The sequence below is a fragment of the Chelmon rostratus genome, chromosome 18 (assembly GCF_017976325.1).
Source record: "Chelmon rostratus isolate fCheRos1 chromosome 18, fCheRos1.pri, whole genome shotgun sequence".
In the NCBI taxonomy this organism is placed as follows: Eukaryota; Metazoa; Chordata; class Actinopteri; order Chaetodontiformes; family Chaetodontidae; genus Chelmon; species Chelmon rostratus.
The window spans coordinates 17,496,480-17,514,185 of NC_055675.1; the positions used below are offsets into that span (position 1 = coordinate 17,496,480).

At 43.5% G+C, this 17,706-nt stretch overlaps 1 protein-coding gene across 1 annotated transcript in view; it reads left to right on the forward strand.

The window, feature by feature from the left end:
* The first annotated feature begins 381 nt into the window (after positions 1 to 381).
* LOC121621899 (disks large-associated protein 2-like) overlaps positions 382 to 17,706 on the forward strand; it is a 111,494-nt gene continuing 94,169 nt past the window's right edge. Inside the window, exon 1 of the mRNA XM_041958604.1 lies at positions 382 to 496. Coding sequence (XP_041814538.1) covers positions 382 to 496 — 115 coding nt within the window. The remainder of the gene's footprint in view (positions 497 to 17,706) is intronic.

Below are 17,706 nucleotides of genomic sequence, written 5' to 3' on the forward strand. Positions count from 1 at the left end.
TTGTAAGAGCCACGTTTGTTGTTATCCAGCAGTAACTGGACCGCATGTCATTCACCTGTGCTCTTTCACTCTGAATCATGTGCGTCATCAGTTTAAGTTGGCATGTTGAGAAGTTGCACGTTTTTTCTCTGAGCTCCTGTCAGTGCAAGTAGGATAGTGTCGGTGCAGACTTGGTGAAAATGGCGTCTGTTATTGGCCGCCTTCGCACGAGGAGCTGTGCCACCAGTGACCACAACAACATCAGTGCATTGTGATCCATCTCCAGAGAATGAAGTCTGCCGCCGCATCAGGGCTCGCGTCGGACAAGAGGACACAGACACGCCGCCGTCATCATGGGGAACAACGGCCGCTGTGCTGCAGATGTTTCTAACGAGCAGGGCAATGGACATTTTCACGGCTGCCAGGGGACATGATCGCCTTCCACCTATCTATCGCCCGTTCACCATCGAAGAAGAAGTGACCTTCTCTGAGGAGGAAGATGTCAGCGCTGAAAAAGGTAGGAGGGAAGATGCGCGGCTTCGGGTGCTTGTGCATGAACCGAGCCTGCAGCGGAGCCCGTTGTTCTTATTGACACATCTCAAGTGCACCTACATGGGGTGTGATGGAGGCTGCAGCCAGCGCGCCTCACCTGGTCTGAGTCAAAGTGTTAAACGTGGGAAAGTTGTGCAGAGCGTGGCTGACTCACTCGCTCAATGATTTCTCACTTGTCGGGGTGTTTTCCCTGCGCGCGTCAATCAATGGCGCCGAGCGATGCATGATGTGTGGGTGAGAATTAGAGTACATGCGTCCAGGAGGCGGAGGGAGGGTGGAGGTGCGCGTGGAGGGCGAGGGCGGGGTATTTGTTCCCGTGCTGAGAAGTCATTGTGAATGGAGGGGAGCCACAGCTTCGCCCTCAAGTTTCTTCTGTCTGTAAAATGCCCACACGTTCCCATTGTGCTGCTCCCCTCCATTCACTCTCTCTCTGTGTGTGTGTGGAGTGACTCAGCTGTATTGTACTATATCTGTCATCCATCTTTTCATCTGTCACAGGTGTTACCATGGCTACTGCAGACTCACTGCTGTCTTTTCTTTGAGAAGGACTCAGGTAAGAGGTGGGAGGGGTGATTAAGTCAAACATAATGAGGAAGATGTCATCCTCGCTAATGGGCAGCTTCCTTTTCATTTACATGTTGTGTAACGGCTTTATGTGTGCTGGCAGCATCCTCGTTCCCTGTCAAGCAAAGGGCTTTGCAGAGGAGGGTCAGGCCACTTTGCTTTGTTGACCATGTTTGTGTAGTTGGTCACAGTGTGAACCTTAAAACACAAATCTGGTGATATTCTGTGTTTTTTTTTTTTCCAGCAACAAATCCCATAAAAAGGCAAAATTGATCACACGAGATTCCCACGTAAACCATAGGCCCCTTTTTTGTCCAAAAATGATTAAAAATACATGTTCATTAAAAACACAGACTCCGTTTGATCATATTTCAAATTTAGCCTAGTTTTGACTCTCAGCTGTGTAATAAATTAAACCGACGTACTCATAAGCCTTGGAGGCAGGAAAAATAAAGTCAGCAGCAAACCAAATCCCTGTTAATCAACAATTGCACTTTTTAATCCTTTCTGAGCCATTTTTGCTTAAAACTACAATGCCCAGCGGTACATGAATAATAAATAATATAGCCTCTCTTTTTTTTTATTGAAACTATAGATTTGTGACCTGTTTAAAAGTGAGTTCTTTAGCAGGAATCAACAGGATTTGGGCTGTAAAGCTACAGACAAGCCAGGGAAGTCACGAAGTATTAAGAAATGGTTTAACACATTGTTGGTTTTGGTCTTTTCACGGGACACGGCAGTAAGAAAAACACAGAACAATGCCAACTTTACACTTCAGATGTGTTTCAAACTATATCTTATAGGTGCATTAATATATTTTTTGGCCACTTAGGGGGCAGTACAACAAGAAGTAAACTCAACACTGACCTATTATCACCTTATAAAGTTCATCTCGTGAAAATGTAACCAGACAACTGCCTATTAACACATCTTGCACACTTGAAAATAGGCTCAGAAACATTAGCATTCCTTCGGCGTCGTGTTTTTATCCACCTGACGGATGTAAACCCCAAATGTTTTTCTCTTCACCGACTCCTGAGAGAAATATCTGTCTCCAGTTCATAACGTTTCCATTCTGTTGACCAGTTGCTAACTTAGGAAGTGTCCAGCAGGCCTATCAGAGCTTTTTTCACGGTAAATATGCTGATAAAGGGAGCGAGTCAGAGCCAAAACAGTAAATTTGTTGGCTGTAAACATCAAGCTGCAAGATGCTAAAATGCTCCGTAGGTTTGAGGAGGTCACCTGGTGCATGATTAACACCCATAAAAAGAACAGGTAGGTAAAGACAGCAAATCAATCTCACATAGTGTGATGGAGGCGGAGGTGGGGGCTGTCATGATGTGTGGAGACTTTGGGCACAGAACATGAAGGAGATCATCGTTAATTAGCTGAACTCAGCGGGACTCCTCCTGTCAGCAGAGGTCAGAGCGCCGAGAACCATCCAGAGGAAAAGCTCGGCAGGGGTCTGCTGCCTTTCTCTTGGCGTTTTTTTGGGCATCACAGGTGATCAAATGCTGCCTCACATCAGCACAAACCTCAAATACTATCACTGTCACTGTGATGCTTTTTGAAGCCAAAGGCCAAGATGAAATCATGAAAGCTTTTTTTTTTCTTCTCATTTTAATTTTGTGAATTTTCATTTACGTGGTTATAAATACCACAGACTGACACAAAAGTACTCCCGCGACTTGTTTGTGTGTAATTCACCAACGAGCAAACATTTTGAGGTCAGGCCGGCTATTTTTACGCTGTTCTGCTCGTTCATATCTCAGGTACGTTTTGCACATTTAGCCCAACGTTAATTGCTAGCTTGCATCTGCAGTGTCGCAGGTTCGTTCCAAGTCACAACACGGAGATAAAGACCGCAGGATTATCAGAATTGGCTGCTCTCAGATGATCACATACGTGTTAATTGTGCTCTGAAAACGGGCTGACGGTGGAGGTTCAGCACAACCCATGAGAGATTATCTGTGAGTTAATCATGTGTAGGGTCCTACTGTGCTTTTACAGGCTTTGTTAGCACGGAGGCTCCAGCTGAAGTAAATGTGGATACAGGAGCGTCTCTGCTTGTTTGATGTGCATAACCTAAAGAATTGTTCCAAGTTTTTTTTTTCTACTTTATCAGCCATCTGCAGAACTTGCTCTTCATCGTACCTTACTCATCGTTTTCTCAAGGTTGAGGCAGAATGTTAACGACTGCGTGGATCACTTTAAGGGATGTAAAGCGAGCAGGACAAGTCGCAGGAGCAGTGAGGCCGTTTGGGACTTTTTGTGCAAGCGATTAAACTTTAAGAATGAGCATGATGAGGATTTGAAATGTCTGCTGTTTCCATGGCTTCCTTTTAATCTAGAACAGGATTCTACCATAAATATGTAAATCTCTGATATTTCCTCAAAGACTTCAGATCAGAGTCACACCACTAGGTGGGACTGTTTACTTGGTAACATATCAAAATGCTGCCATGACAAACATACTGGTGTATTTCAAAAACTGGCCATTTCAGAATCCACTACAGACCCTGCGCTGTGTTACTTTGGAAACGTGTATTTTAGCTTTCGTATGCTGCAGCTTGTGTGAGCAGCAGTGCAAGGGTGCATTTATTAAGACTAAATGCAAAGGAATCACTCGAGCACAAAGACTGTATCCTGCAAGGTTTTAAATGAGGAATCTTTTTATCCTCATATGCAAACTGTCAGAAGTATTTCAGGGCAGCAGCAGCAGCTCTTCTGTTCAGTCTCATTATTGGCTGTTGGGTGAAATAACCACCAGCAAAGTGTTATTCCACTATAGAATGAAATATCTGCCCATTTGCACTCTTTAGATTATGCTCTCAAAATGTAATACATGATACAGTATTCTAATGGCATTTGGCTACTGTACACATTTTTGAGTCTTATACCTATCTATAGTGTCTAAAAGCTCAACATGAGGCATAATTATTAATTTGAACAACTTTGTTCTTTATATTTAAATTATATGTCTTGCTTCAGGCCTCCAAAGTCACTGAGACAGTGATGTACACAGCTTTTTTTTTTTTTTTTAAATTTCAGCTTTATTTGAGTCATGGGAGCAGAGGCAGGAACAGATTTAAACAATTTCAAAACCTTCAGATGTAGCTTTAACTCATTAAAATCTGGAGAGGCTTGATCTGCTGGTTGGTGAGACTCCAGAGAGATATGCTTAAAATGTTTGTATATTTTTTAAAGAGAAAAGCCTTTGTTCCATAGGATACACACATTCTTTGACTGCAGCACTGTCAACACACTTCATGGCCCCCACCACACAAGAACTCCAAGTGCCACCGATCCGTCACAGCTGTTTGACTGCGACTGTGGGTCGAACGCCCTCGTCTCCGCAAACGTTCACCTGAAAATTACTGATCTGACGATACTCCGCTTATCAAGGGTTTGAGATCTTACACACACAAGGTTTGACATCTTTGTGTGTTAGCTTTGTGTTTCCGCGTCCGTGTCCAGTCCTTCTATCTGCTGATACGTCTTTTTCTTCTAGTGGAGGAGCAGCCATATTTCTCTTGAGTAGCACCTGGACTCCTTCAGAATGCCAATAAGTCTTACATTAGGCCTGAAATCAATATGATCCTTTCCAAATCTGTATTTATTCCTCTCTCGGATTGTCTCTCAAACCTCTCAAGCCGTAGGACGGTGAAGAGGCTGGTGGAGGAGGGAGGACGTGAGGGGAATGTGACCCGGAGATCAAGTGGTCTGCTGGTCCTTGGAATTTGCGGTTCTAGTTTGGATAAGAGGTAGTCTCAGGACTCTGAAAGACTGAAATGCGTTTAAGTCTCGTTGGGATCGCCGCAGTGTTTACGAAGTGGAAGCATCACTTTTGGCGAGCTTCTCTGTGCATCCTGTTAAGTTTCATGTAACTTTCTAATTTTTTTTTTTTTTGTTGGATGCCATTTAAACACCTGCACATGGCCCGAGAAACGTGTCTGATATCGGTGACGTCAACAGGGTCCCGACAAGACCAGGAAACGACTCCCTCCCTTTCGGCCGGAGGAGTGATGTCATCGCAGGGAGAGCGTGAGGTTGGCTGCGGCTTTATTGAGCTTGACGTTTTATTACCAAGACCACCAGACGTATGATCACATGCATCAGTCGGTACGAGGACACAGAGCAGGGAAAGTGGGAGCCAAATGACATGGGAACACATTTGTGACCTGTTATAAACCCCCAGAGAGGGAAAAGGAGGCAAAGGCACACAGAGAGACAGAGATGCAGATAGAAACCTAGAGGGGAAGAGGGACAGCATGAGTGTGCATGCTGATGGGGATAGGAGCGTGTGGAGCTACAGAGCTGCAGAATCCTGAATCCAGCAGATGGAGACTCCGTGTCCTTGTTTTGCGGTGAACTGTGGGAGCAACATGCAGCTCGCGCCGCTGCCTCGCACTGCTGCAGTGGAGGAGTAAATGCGGAGCCCAACACTGCTCCAGGTGATCCACAGCAGCCCAGCCCGGCAGACTGCTCCCTCCTCAGCCTTCCCTCTCCTCCTCCTCCTCCTCCTTCTCCTCCTCCACCTCCTCCTCCTCCTCCTCTTCCTCCTCCTCCACCTCCTCCTCTGTCAGTGCTCCGTTCCTCTGAGGGCTTTGAAAAAAATAACCAGAAAGGAACAGAAAAACAGAGGAGAAATCCTGCCTTCCCCCTCCGTTCTCAGATGTGAAACACCTCTGCATGACTGTCCACCGCTTCCCTGTCATCGCGTGAAGAAGCGCCGCATATGTGCTCCAATGTCTCCGGAACATAGACTCACTGCAAGGTAAGACTTGGACTTATCTGGCAAAACGTCTCTACTCTTTGCTTTTTTCCTCTTTTTTTTTTTGCTTTCTTCTTGAGACATTTTCTATGCAACTGTTTCAGCGTGTGTGGATTTAACAGGTAGATGAGAAGTTGCCACAGCAGGTTAGGTAATTAGTATTCATCGCAACGGATGGAAACTGAAAGAAGCTCTCAGAGGTAAATCTTTGTCGGATATGACCAAATACATCTGTTTCGGTTTGGGAGGAAAGGCATCTGTTCTCCCCCTCAATCACAGCGATCCGTGCAGGTGTGTGTGTGTGTTCTTATGTGTGTGTGTAACAGAATCCAGCAGGGTGGGAGGGAGCGCTCCTCAGCCAGGCTTCTCGATGGGCAACAAGGGGATTTTCATCTTGACAATGTGGCCAAACAGCTTTCCATCGATCCTCCTATGGCCACTAATGTCGGCAGAATCTCTGGCTTCAAAATAACTGACAGACTTGTCTTCTTTAATGGCACCAATCGTTAATCATTATGTAATCAATTCTGTTTAGTTATAGAGGGAGCAAGAGCCTCCTCCTGACAATTTATGTGTTTGTATTGATGCTTTATTTTTTATATACAGAATTAATTCAGGATGACAGGAGGAAACAAAGGGGAGATAAGGATAACGACAGTGGGTAGATGGGGACAGGGGCATGGGGGGTTGGGGTTGGTGGTGGTGGTGCTGGTGGGGGGGGGGGGGGGGGGGGGGGGGCTGGTTGTGCGAGAACTTGCTCCATCACTCTGTGATTTCGGAAACCTGCTAGCCAACAGCTGATGGCTGCGATTCCCCTCAAATCCTTCAATCTCTCAATCACATGTTGGGTCTGAAGCCTCAAAGCCTACACCTGTCAGTGACCTAATGAGGGTTCATCACTTTCTCCTTACACACACACACACACACACACACACACACACACACACACACACACCCTTCCTAATGCCATATTAAGAGATGGAGACTAGCTGGTGCTGCAGCGATAGCCAAATCCTGCATTCTGCTAGTTGACAGGGCTTTTTGTGTGTGTGTGTGTGTGTATGTGTGAGTTGAAACCTTTGACAGTGTCTTGCATTCCCGTTTAGCTCCTGTATGTGCTTGCCCAGAAGAACACAAATGTGTTGGTTATTTCCTGAAGTAAAAAAAAATTGTACTAAACATACCTTCATGCTCATTCATGCTTGCATACAGATCAGATAGCAGGCCAGGCTTTTTTTAATAACAGTCCTGTGATACGCAGTGGATTGACAAATACTCTGTCACTGGAGGCATTAATCCTCATGTCTCGACACATGTAAGTACACGCACAAGCTGTATGTACAGCATTTGCCCTTGCAACATTTCCGTCTCCTGACACACTGTACATACAGTGAGCTAAAGGCACACCTATTTATGCGGGCGCACTCGGACAGCTGTGTGGACCGAATCAGGCTGCTTCCATGTGTAGCAAGGTGTCTGGCTGAGGTGGTCGTTTGTCATGTGTGGCATTAGGATGCAGAGGAGGATCTCTGAGGAGCAGAGTCTCAGCTCCTCGCACCTCCCAGGCGGCGTCTTACTGCTCTGATTCTCCAGCAGATACACTGGCAACCTGCAACGCCTCATTTAGCCGCTATCCTGCAAAAGCTTGCAGCTCCCAACAACAATAAGAGTGGAGAGCCCCGCCAGCAGCCCCTAGAGGCTGCGATGTTTAGTACACACAGCAACACGGAAATGTTGGACAAAATGGACAACGTAGTCATGGACTGATTTGACTGAAGACTCACTGCTACAACTGTTAATTTAATTGTTCAGCATTTTGGGAAATATGCTTATTTTTGCAGAGACTCAGATGTGAACACTGATACCACTTTCCTGTCTGTACAGTAACTCTGTAGCTGGAGCCAACATATGGTTAGCTTAACTTTGCATAAAGGTTGTAACCAAATGTAGAAATGATAACTTGCGGTTTTATAGAGGGAGGTTTTGTGCAGGATTATTTCTTGGCCGGGACTGGTAATTAGACTTCAGGAGTGTTTGCTGGTTGCCTGCCAACACTTTAGTTTTTGTACAGATTAATCAAACAAGATAAAATCTGTAAGTCAGTGAGCTTCAGAGGTCCTGGTAGATTGATTTTGTTACCCTCGGACAGTGTTTCAAATACTATAATTTATTTTATAATTTCCCAAAATATAAAACTATTTAGTAATTTGGTGCCATCTAGTGGTGAGGTTGCACGCTGCAATCAACTGACAACCCTTTACCAAACCATCACTTTACCCCACCTTTCTATGCAAGTAAGAGAATCTATGGTGGCCTTCAGGTGACATAAAAACACAAATGCTCACTCCAGCCAGTGTTTGGTTTGTCCATTCTAGGCTACTGTAGAAACACGGGGGTGCAACATGGTGGACTCCTTAGAAGAGGGCCTACTCCCCCCTTAGATCTAAAAAGCTCATTCTAGGGTCACAAAAGCACAATGTTGTGTTCCATTTCTGGCAATAGGTTCCCCTAAATCCTACACATCTTTAAAAACATGAAGGGGTCAGAAGAAAATGACAATCTGGTCAATGACTTTAAAATGGTTTATCTCTTCGGGAGCATGAATGTGTTTAGCAAACTTCAAGGTAATCTGCTTGTTACATTATGAGATATTCTAGGTTGATGCAAAGCTAACATTAGTGCCTGAGAATAGAAGAAGAAGTAAATTTTGAGATATTTAACAGCATCTTTTTGAATTTTGAAAGTGTTGGTCAGTGGGATATCTCGGCACAATCATTTAGAGTCATCCCCTGAGGATCATGAATATCCAATCCAAATTTGGCTACCTGGCCAGCTGTTGTTGACATCTGGACCAAACAGCTAGACAGGCAGACAGACGAATGGTTCGACTAAGACAGAACTAATCGAATATTGTTAGAGCTCTTTTCTACATCATCCTTCATTGCTGACACTTGGCACTGGATTTGACAGTGGTTCAGTTTGGATGAAAAATCCTCTGCATGTTGAAGATCCTTTTATTTCACGTTCAAGATTTCTGTAGGACACTACTGTTTGCTTTTCGTGTCCTGTCTGGACAAAGGACGAGTCAGTCATTTGACAGTTTATGAAATGGCTAATTTGTTTATATACCCTCATCGTTTGACACACAGAGAGAGTGTGTGTTTGTTTTTAGGATTAATGCTGCAGTACATCTTGGTGTTGATGGCATCTTTTCTCTTTGTTTTGCTGCGGGGGACTGGAGGTCAGGATGGAATGATTAACCAGCCATTAACTGACGAGCTGATTCATTGCCGGGTGCAGAGTAGGACAACAATAGAAACACTAGTCATGTCTGTTGAATGTAAACTGACAATCCGCACAATCGTTTTTAACACAGCTTGTTGTCTTATCCACGCTGTTAAAGCAGTCAATGCTGTGCTGCATCGGTGCTGCATGATCAAGACATCACCTGAAACTCAACCTGGCACTGCTGGAATGATTTCTTACTCACATTTTCTGTTGAAGAAACTTGGCTTTCCGATGGTGGCACCATTTCTTTGTCTCTTCATTCATGGCGGCGATGATTGTGCATGTTAACCACAGAAGCTGGTGTTAGTTCTGCAAACATAAAACATTTAAAATTTGCTCTTTATTACGTCAGTCTGTCTACTGAGCCGCACAAAATTGCCGCCCCCCCCCCCACCCTTGATTTCAACAATGGAAAAAAAACAATAATTGTTTTTCCGTAACAGTGATAACAGTGAGAAATGGGGGTGTTAATGACAGCCACCTCAGGGAATGACTCTTTCCTGAGATCCTGCAATTAACTCATATTTTAATGATGCTTTCTTTTAGCAGCATACCTATTTAGGTACTAAACAAGTGACACCTTGGCATTTTCTCTGCTTAATGTCAGTGTCAACATTAGAAAAAGTAAAATTGAATTTCAGTTTAAAATAAAGCGAGAGCAGGAAACACTCACTTGTACTTCCAGCGTTTAAAATCAGTTTGTAAGTTTGTCTGACACATTTTTCCTGGTATTTGATTGTAAATATGACAAGTTAACTGTTAACAATGCATACTTGCATATCTTAAAGCCGAGTAGAAAAGCAGCATATCCTCACATTTGAGAAGCTGGAACAGAATATTTGAGTTTTTTTTTTAAAAAAGGGACTCAATCGAGAGTCACTTTACTGAGCGATATTTGTCATCTGTCGTATTCCTGTCTACAGTGTACCTTTATTCGGCTGCTGCTGCAATGACCCCAACGGGGATCATTTAAGTTTCATCTCAGTTCATCTCTGTTATCATAATGTTTCCCGGACACCTGATGTTCAGACCTGTAGATAAAAAAAAAAACCCAAAGAGAAGCTGGATGAAAATGACCAGAATTCTACGTCCCAGTTTTAATCCCTCCTAGCGGTGCTTGGTACAATACCATGTTAGGTAGCGAGAGAAGCTGTGTGGGTGTATGAGTGAGTGGAAGAGTGAACATGAGTTTGAATATAGAGAGCATTCAGAGGAGAAAGCTGGATATTGGCAGCAGAAAGCACGATTGACACTATTTATTTCTACGAGTGCAAACACGTACTCTGCTGTTCACATTTGACCGATGGCGATAACTGTGAATTACATACATTCCATGAGATGTGGTTCAGTGTTTTGGAGGCCATAAAAATGCTTTGTATAAACATGCATTTTGACAACAATGGTATACCATGAACGCTTGGTACCACGTACTACATGTGAGTCAACCTTGAATTTCTCTCTGTACTGTTAACACACTATATCTTATAGCACATGACCTACAGTGAGAGCCACTTGATCCAACTCTCAAGCCTTGAGCTCTGCGGGATTTCAGCAGGCAGCATCAACAGCGAATTCTTAGAGATTCAGGGAGTTTATTCAAATTCTAATTTATCAGTGCGTCATCAACGCTTCTGACTCCAGAATAATTGCGGCTTTTCACGTCAGCTGTCAGTTTACTGTTTGCAGGAGAATCAATGACAGGCAAAGACGACACTGCGTTAGCCGGCATGAAAGTCATACAATCTGGCATTGATCAGCCTGAGGAAAGTCTCTCCTGTTGAAGTCCAGTGAGCTAGTTGCAGTGTATCAGCTAATTTAAGTACGAGGAAACCCCTCATCCAGGTGTGTGTGTGTGTGTGTGTGTGTGTGTGTGTGTTTTCTGTGAAAAATCTGTTGCAATTAATAATGGAATCAACCTCCTGGTGTGTGGTGTGGTTTGGCTTCCCTAATGAGGAGTGGATTCATCCTCAGTCTCTGACAGTACGCCGAGTGGAATATGCTGCTCTCCAGCCTGTTTCCATGGAGATACTCAGGAGCTGTAGCGTTTTTTTTTTTTTCTCTCCCCCCCTTCTGCTGTACGTTCTACCAAACAGTGCTGCTTCACAAGAGGGATCTGGGCCAGGGTGTGCATGTGTGTGCGTGGGATATAGCGGCGCGTTAGCGGGCACACAAACACGTATCGCGCCATTGACGGATATGCTTATGCTATTGTGGTAGTATTAACGGCAGTGAACGTGCAAGTGTGCGTGTTGCAGCTCAGCACCTCCAGCAGTGCGATCGTACAGTGTGTTAGTGTGTGTCTGTGCGTTGTACTCTCTCTCTCCTGGTGTGTCATGCTAGTAGTAGCTGCTAATCCTGAAGCTCTGCTGTCGCAAATGCCCAAGTGTGAAGGTGATTGTGTGTCATAGTGTGTTACGAAGGCTGAATTATCAGGCGTGCATGATACTCTGAGTGGCCATTGACAGATTATTTGTGTGTGTGTGTGTTGTGTACGTGAGATAGTGAGTCAGAGTGACAGAAAGAGTGAGATCAGGAGAGAGGTTAGGAAGAGAGAGACGGAGAAACAGGTGAAAAAACATGATGATTTAATAAATGCAGAAAATGTTGGTTGTTGACTGTAAACCGTCAACAATGTAATCTCATTGAAAAAAATTGTCCTTCAGCATTCTGTGAGCCACATGTGTGCATTACTTTGTGTGTAGTTACTGTATGTATGTATCCCCACAGGGCTGTGAAGTCAGAAACTCAGGCTTCTGTGGTTCTTGCTTACAAGGTGATAAAAGTGACAAGTGATTTCTGGCCAGACAAAGAGACCACCACAGGGACGGAGCGTGTCGAAAATAGCAGCGAAAAGGGTCCTTTTGTCTTGGCAGAATGATGCAGTGCAGACCTGAGCAGAGAGTCCCTGCTGTATGGAGGCCAGGGCAATCCCTGTAGCAACAGGGTCTCTAATCCTGAAGCTCTGCCGTGTCAATACACAGCCTGCATCTGTTTGAAGGGTAGATCCGCCCTCTGATTCATCGACCGTATCTGGTCGTTTTCTGGGTGTTGCTGCTTGGTTTTGTCAGGAGGGCATGGTAATTAAGCTATGGCCTGTGCAAACTTCTCAGATGAACCTTTAATTGGTTACTTACTTAAACTGCTCATGCATACAGCTGCTAAAACCCAAAGATATTCAGTTTGCTATCACAGAGGAACCGAAAATAATCATATAGTGGAAGACAGAGCCAGGGAACTTTTGGAATTTCGCTTAAAATGATGAAATCAGTATTGTTACTCTTTACTTTTCTGTTGCTCGATTAATTAAGCAACATCAATACTGATTAATTACGCTCTGCATGTTAGTGAACATTTGGCCCAATTACACATCCAGCAGACACGGAGCAACATTTGCATTCATTTGGAGTCATGTTTCTGATCACCTGATTAATGTTCGTCCAGCATTCCCTCTCTTTTAGCTCTGTTTTTGGTCACTACCAACTTCTGAGAGAAATATCTGACAATTTAGCTGCAGCAGGTAGCAGTGTAAACTACCTGCTCAGCACCAAATGGCAAAGTTAGCAACACGCTGAACATAGTGGAGCCTTTAGCAGCTATTTCTCTCAGTAGCTGGTAGAGACCAAAAACAGAGCTAAAAGAGAGGGAACTCAAGAACCCACTCTAAAGCTTTGTAAAGCTGAAAATCAAGTGAGAATTCTCTGTAGGTTCATCACTATGGGTGACCCAAAAACACTGATTATAGCTGGTTTTAAAGAATAAATAAAAAGCAAAATTGTGTGATTATTTAAATAATTTGACAGTTTGTTTGGTGGCTAGTTCATTCTTTGTGGGAGTGGTTGGACATCTGGGTGAATAAAGGTGGCTACGGCCCTGTCTACATTACACAAACGCCCCCAAACAAATAGAGAAGATATTAGATAAAAACAGAAAACGGATACATAAAGCAATTATGCTCTTGATCTGGTACTCGATTTCACATTTAAAATTCTAGCAAAAAAAAAAAAGAGAATCAGCTTTTTTGACCTATGTAGTTTTAAACTGTATGCTGTCATGCATGAAATTGGTTTGTGTGTGTGTGTGTTCTCCCTGGCAGCATCCATAGTGAACATCTCCATAGCTGATAATAGGATATACAGTATGCAGGGTTGGCCTGTAGAGAAGCTGGGCGGCAGAAGTCATCTCAGTGTATCGCACTCAGGGGAGGGCTTATAGGATCAGTACCAGCCAGAGCAGGAGAGGAGCTGTGTTTGTGTGAGTTTGTGTGTGTGGACACTAAGGTTAACACTGCCACATGGGCTTGATCCTTCGCCAGTGCCATGGTACCTGCCGTGCGTTAATGGCCAGGGTGTTCTGACTCATGCGGCGCGGCGATGCCTGCCAGGTGGTACATGTCCACACAGGGACTTCAGAGTGCTAATACTAATGTGCTAAACCAGCGTCCAGTCAGGTAAAGGGAAACTGGTGGGGGCAGGGCATGCTGAGTGCCACGGTCAGGATAAAACCCACCAGCAGGGCATGGCAGGGTGCACCGCTTACCTGGTTTACTCAGCTGGAAGCTCACATGCTCTCTGTCATGCTCTGCCTCGTGTACATCGACATCTGAACACACATGCAAAGCGACAGACAGAAAGTCACCATCACAAAAGCTCTTTTCGCAGATGTTCAGTCAACACACCTGTTGAAATGCAGGTGTTTTTAGAGAAGAAACAACCGGTTCGTCATTCACTTTCATCGTAATAACTGTATGATGTCTAAACTTCATCACTTCACTGATAAAGTGGAGCTTTACTCTAAGCTGCTGTCCAGCATTGGCAGGAAGAACAGAGCCGCCACGCACAAACAGTGTTTCAACTTCTTTTGTATTTGATTTCAAACAAGAACGGGTCACACTCTTCAACCACTCTTTCAACTTTCAAATCACTTTGGCAAATCCTTACCTAGCCTCTAATCAGCAGGCTCTGCCCACTTGGAAACAGCCTATGTAAGAGGTTTTTACTTGACACTAGCAGGCTGCTGGCATACGGCACCCTCAGCCTGGCCTGAATAGCAAACCCTTGGCTCATCACAACTTGAGCATGGAAGTGGAATATTAATAAAGTTGGGATATTTCACTCAATAGGGATCCATCAAGCCTCTCATGGATGTTCTTGAGTTCACTTTTGAGTCCATCTAGCGTTTCATTTTCAAATCGTGGCTATGAAGAACTATTAACAATTTTAATAACTACTGAGATCTCTGCTCTCATGAGGTTTGGTAAAATGGACTTTACAATGTGGCGATGTGAATACAGCAATACTGTTTTCCCAAATGTGGCACATGCATGAAATCTAACTGTTAAGTTTGAAGCCTTTTAGCAGCCTCAGCATTCGCTAATCGTTTTACTTGCGTGGGATTAGATGGAGCTGTTTGTCACCACAGAAACACAAGAGGCTTAAAGATTGTGGCCTGTGCCCTGATGTGTCACGGCACACAGAGGTGAAAGCAGTGACAACGCAGTCTGGCATCCCGCTGGTGGTGACAGTTTAATTCAAAACTAATTATGGAAAATTCTGGGGCTTGTCTTAGTTTCATCAATGGAGTCTGCATGAGGTGAGAAGTGTTGACACACGCCTTTCAGTGGTTAGGATCCGACTGTGGAGCAATCTTTTATAACACAAATGACAGACCGCAATAGAGATTGTCAGCAAGATCTGTGACGGCATGCTGTAGTTTTTTTACATCCAACAAAACAGCAGTAAAAAGTGAAGGTTTGTGTGCAGCTGACCAGAATCAGAGCAGTCAAATCAAAGCGGCATTGTTGCTTCAATACTGGAGTCTAGCCAGATACCTCTTTGCTATTTTTCTTTGAGACAAGAAAGCTACCAGCAGAGGGCAACTCTACCACTTTCCTTGTCAAAATCTGCCAGAAAAAATCTCACACAATCCTGAGGAAACAGTGTTGATTTAGTAATAGAGAGTATTTGTCTGTCCACAGGGCTTTTAGATTGACCACTTTAGAGACCGGGCATGTGTGTGCTATGTGTCACGCTGTGTGCTGAGAAGAGGGAGAGATGAGTAAAAGCACGCACCTCCTCTCCAAGCCATTATTCCGTCAGCCCATTAAAACCAAAAATCAAAGCTCTCTGCTCTTTTGAATCAACACACTTGAGGTGTTTTGGAGCACAATATCAATATCCCACGATGCCGTTCAGGAAATGAAATGTGTTGAGTCGGAAGTGTCACAGTCAGCCAGTATGAAACCATCCAGTTTATTACCTCCTGGAAGTAGCTATGTTTTGTCGGTTAGTTAGAAGGATATTTCTAAAACTACTTCATTGGATTGGAAATTATCCATTGGATAAAGAAGCAATGTGTTGTTTTTGGTGTCCACACCATGTGGTCATCTATTAAGTATACGCTGATCTTATTAAGACTGATATTTGCACAGGGGCTGATGGATTGATATCTGGACATTCACCCAGAAAAAGCAAAAAGTCAATGCTTTTCATTAACCTTACCAAACTGCAACTGTTTCACAATGTTAAATAGTAGTTACTGGATGTAACTCTAGTTCTATGAGTACCAGCACCTGTTGCTCGTACACATTGTTTTTGTAGTCAAAGGCAAATGACCTATTCTGTCGTTCGGGTATGAGGACATGTTGCTCTCTCCCCTGCCTTTCCTGTCTCTATTTTAATAAAGCAGAAATGCCCCATCAAAAAAATCAAGTTTGGGAAAAGAGAGCACTTGGAACTTGATATCTGCAGATATCCTGACTTATGAGGTATCGGATCTGTGTCTGGAGAGGAAAGTTGGATCGGTGCCCACCATTTATGAAGCTCCACATTTAAATTCATTACTCTTGAACAGAGAGGCACACAAGCAACATTTGAGATTTTCTGCCATTCAAGCGTTTGGACTGAATATTTCTCACCACTTCTCTGGTAAATTCCATACAGTCTTCATACAATTTGGCACATACATGTTTGAACTTGAAAAGAAAATGTCGTTTTTTTAGTCGTTTGTGGAAATTGTGGAAAGGCCTTTTTGAGATATGCCTCCATTACCCTTGAAAGCACAGTGCACCTGCAGCCAAATTCAGAAAACGCATGCATGTATCGACTTCACGTGATGGCCATGTATCCACGGGTGGCAGTAACATGATACATTCAGATGGGTGTAAACCAGTGGTTACATTACATTATGTTCATTTAGCTAATGCTTTTATTCAAAGCAACTTACAGTAAGTGCATCCAACCATGTGGATACAATCCAACAATTTCAGGAGTCAGTGCATCAAACTCCATCAACTATGCTGATTGCTTCAAGGGCTACATTTAGAACAATAAGAGAATAAATACATTTGTCAGAATCTGAATTTGTGATGGATGAACAGTTGTGCTTTTGTTGGCTGTGACTCACTTGAATCTTATACAATACCAACTTTTACAAAGTCTCAATATTTGTAGATTTTGGGCATTGTCAAGATCACGGCCCTCATCAGCCAATCAACATGACATCTGGAGGTCTGCTTAGCCATTGTGGAGGCTGCTTTTCTCTGAGTGCTTTCTAGTTATGAATCACTCTCCTAGAAGCACAATTAAGATACAGTGTGTGTAGACATACTGTATTGATGCCAGATACTCGAATCATCTATTGTTTTGTGTGGTCTACATCTGAAGCTCAGTTTCTACGGCAGTATTTATTTGTAGAGGGGAAATGAAAATGCTTGAGCATCCTAATAAAATCTTATCTGGATCCGTCATATGAGCTGCTGCTCAATTTTGTTTGCATGAAAAAAGCAACTGTAGAACTACCTTTTGTGCTTTTTCTGAAAAGTTTGCATCTTTTACTTGCAAAATAGCCATTTAGACGAATCACTTAATGCCCTGAAGGGTCCTGATTGGATTTTAGTTCATCATATTTGCCTTTGGACCAGTTATGCAGGCTGTTATCCCCACATAAAACCACTCACAACAGCAACGCTACCACCCCAGGCGCTCTGAAACCAGGACAAAAGCTTGCTATTGTGACTGCAGATGGGAATAATAAGAAATATCGCTGTGTGAAATACCCAGTTTGTGCTTGTGTAATCTCCCTCAGCAGCATCTTTATTAAAATATTCTGTCACTGCAGTGTGCTCTTGGTGTCTTAAGAAGAGACAGCTTCTGTTGAATGTCAGACTGCTTTGACAAATCATGCTCCAGTGTGAGAACCATACTCCTGCTTGTGTACAGCGAAACACAGCTGATAGAAACACCTCAGCAGGGCATCAAAATGCTCATAATCAAAGTAAAAGCAAAAGAAAATAAACAAGGTAAAGCCACTGTAAATTTTAAACTAAATATAGACTTAATGTGCAAAATCTGTTATAAGTCTTTGCCTATAAACGACATGAATACCTCAGTTTGCAGACTAACCTCAGCTCATTGGTGAATAATATCGATATTGCAGACAAACAATCATAGAGAAAAATTCAAATGGATTTAAATGACCAGAAGTTCTGACTGACAAAGCACCTGCTCTCTCAACTACAGGTTCCTACCTGGGAATCTGTAGTTACACTTACT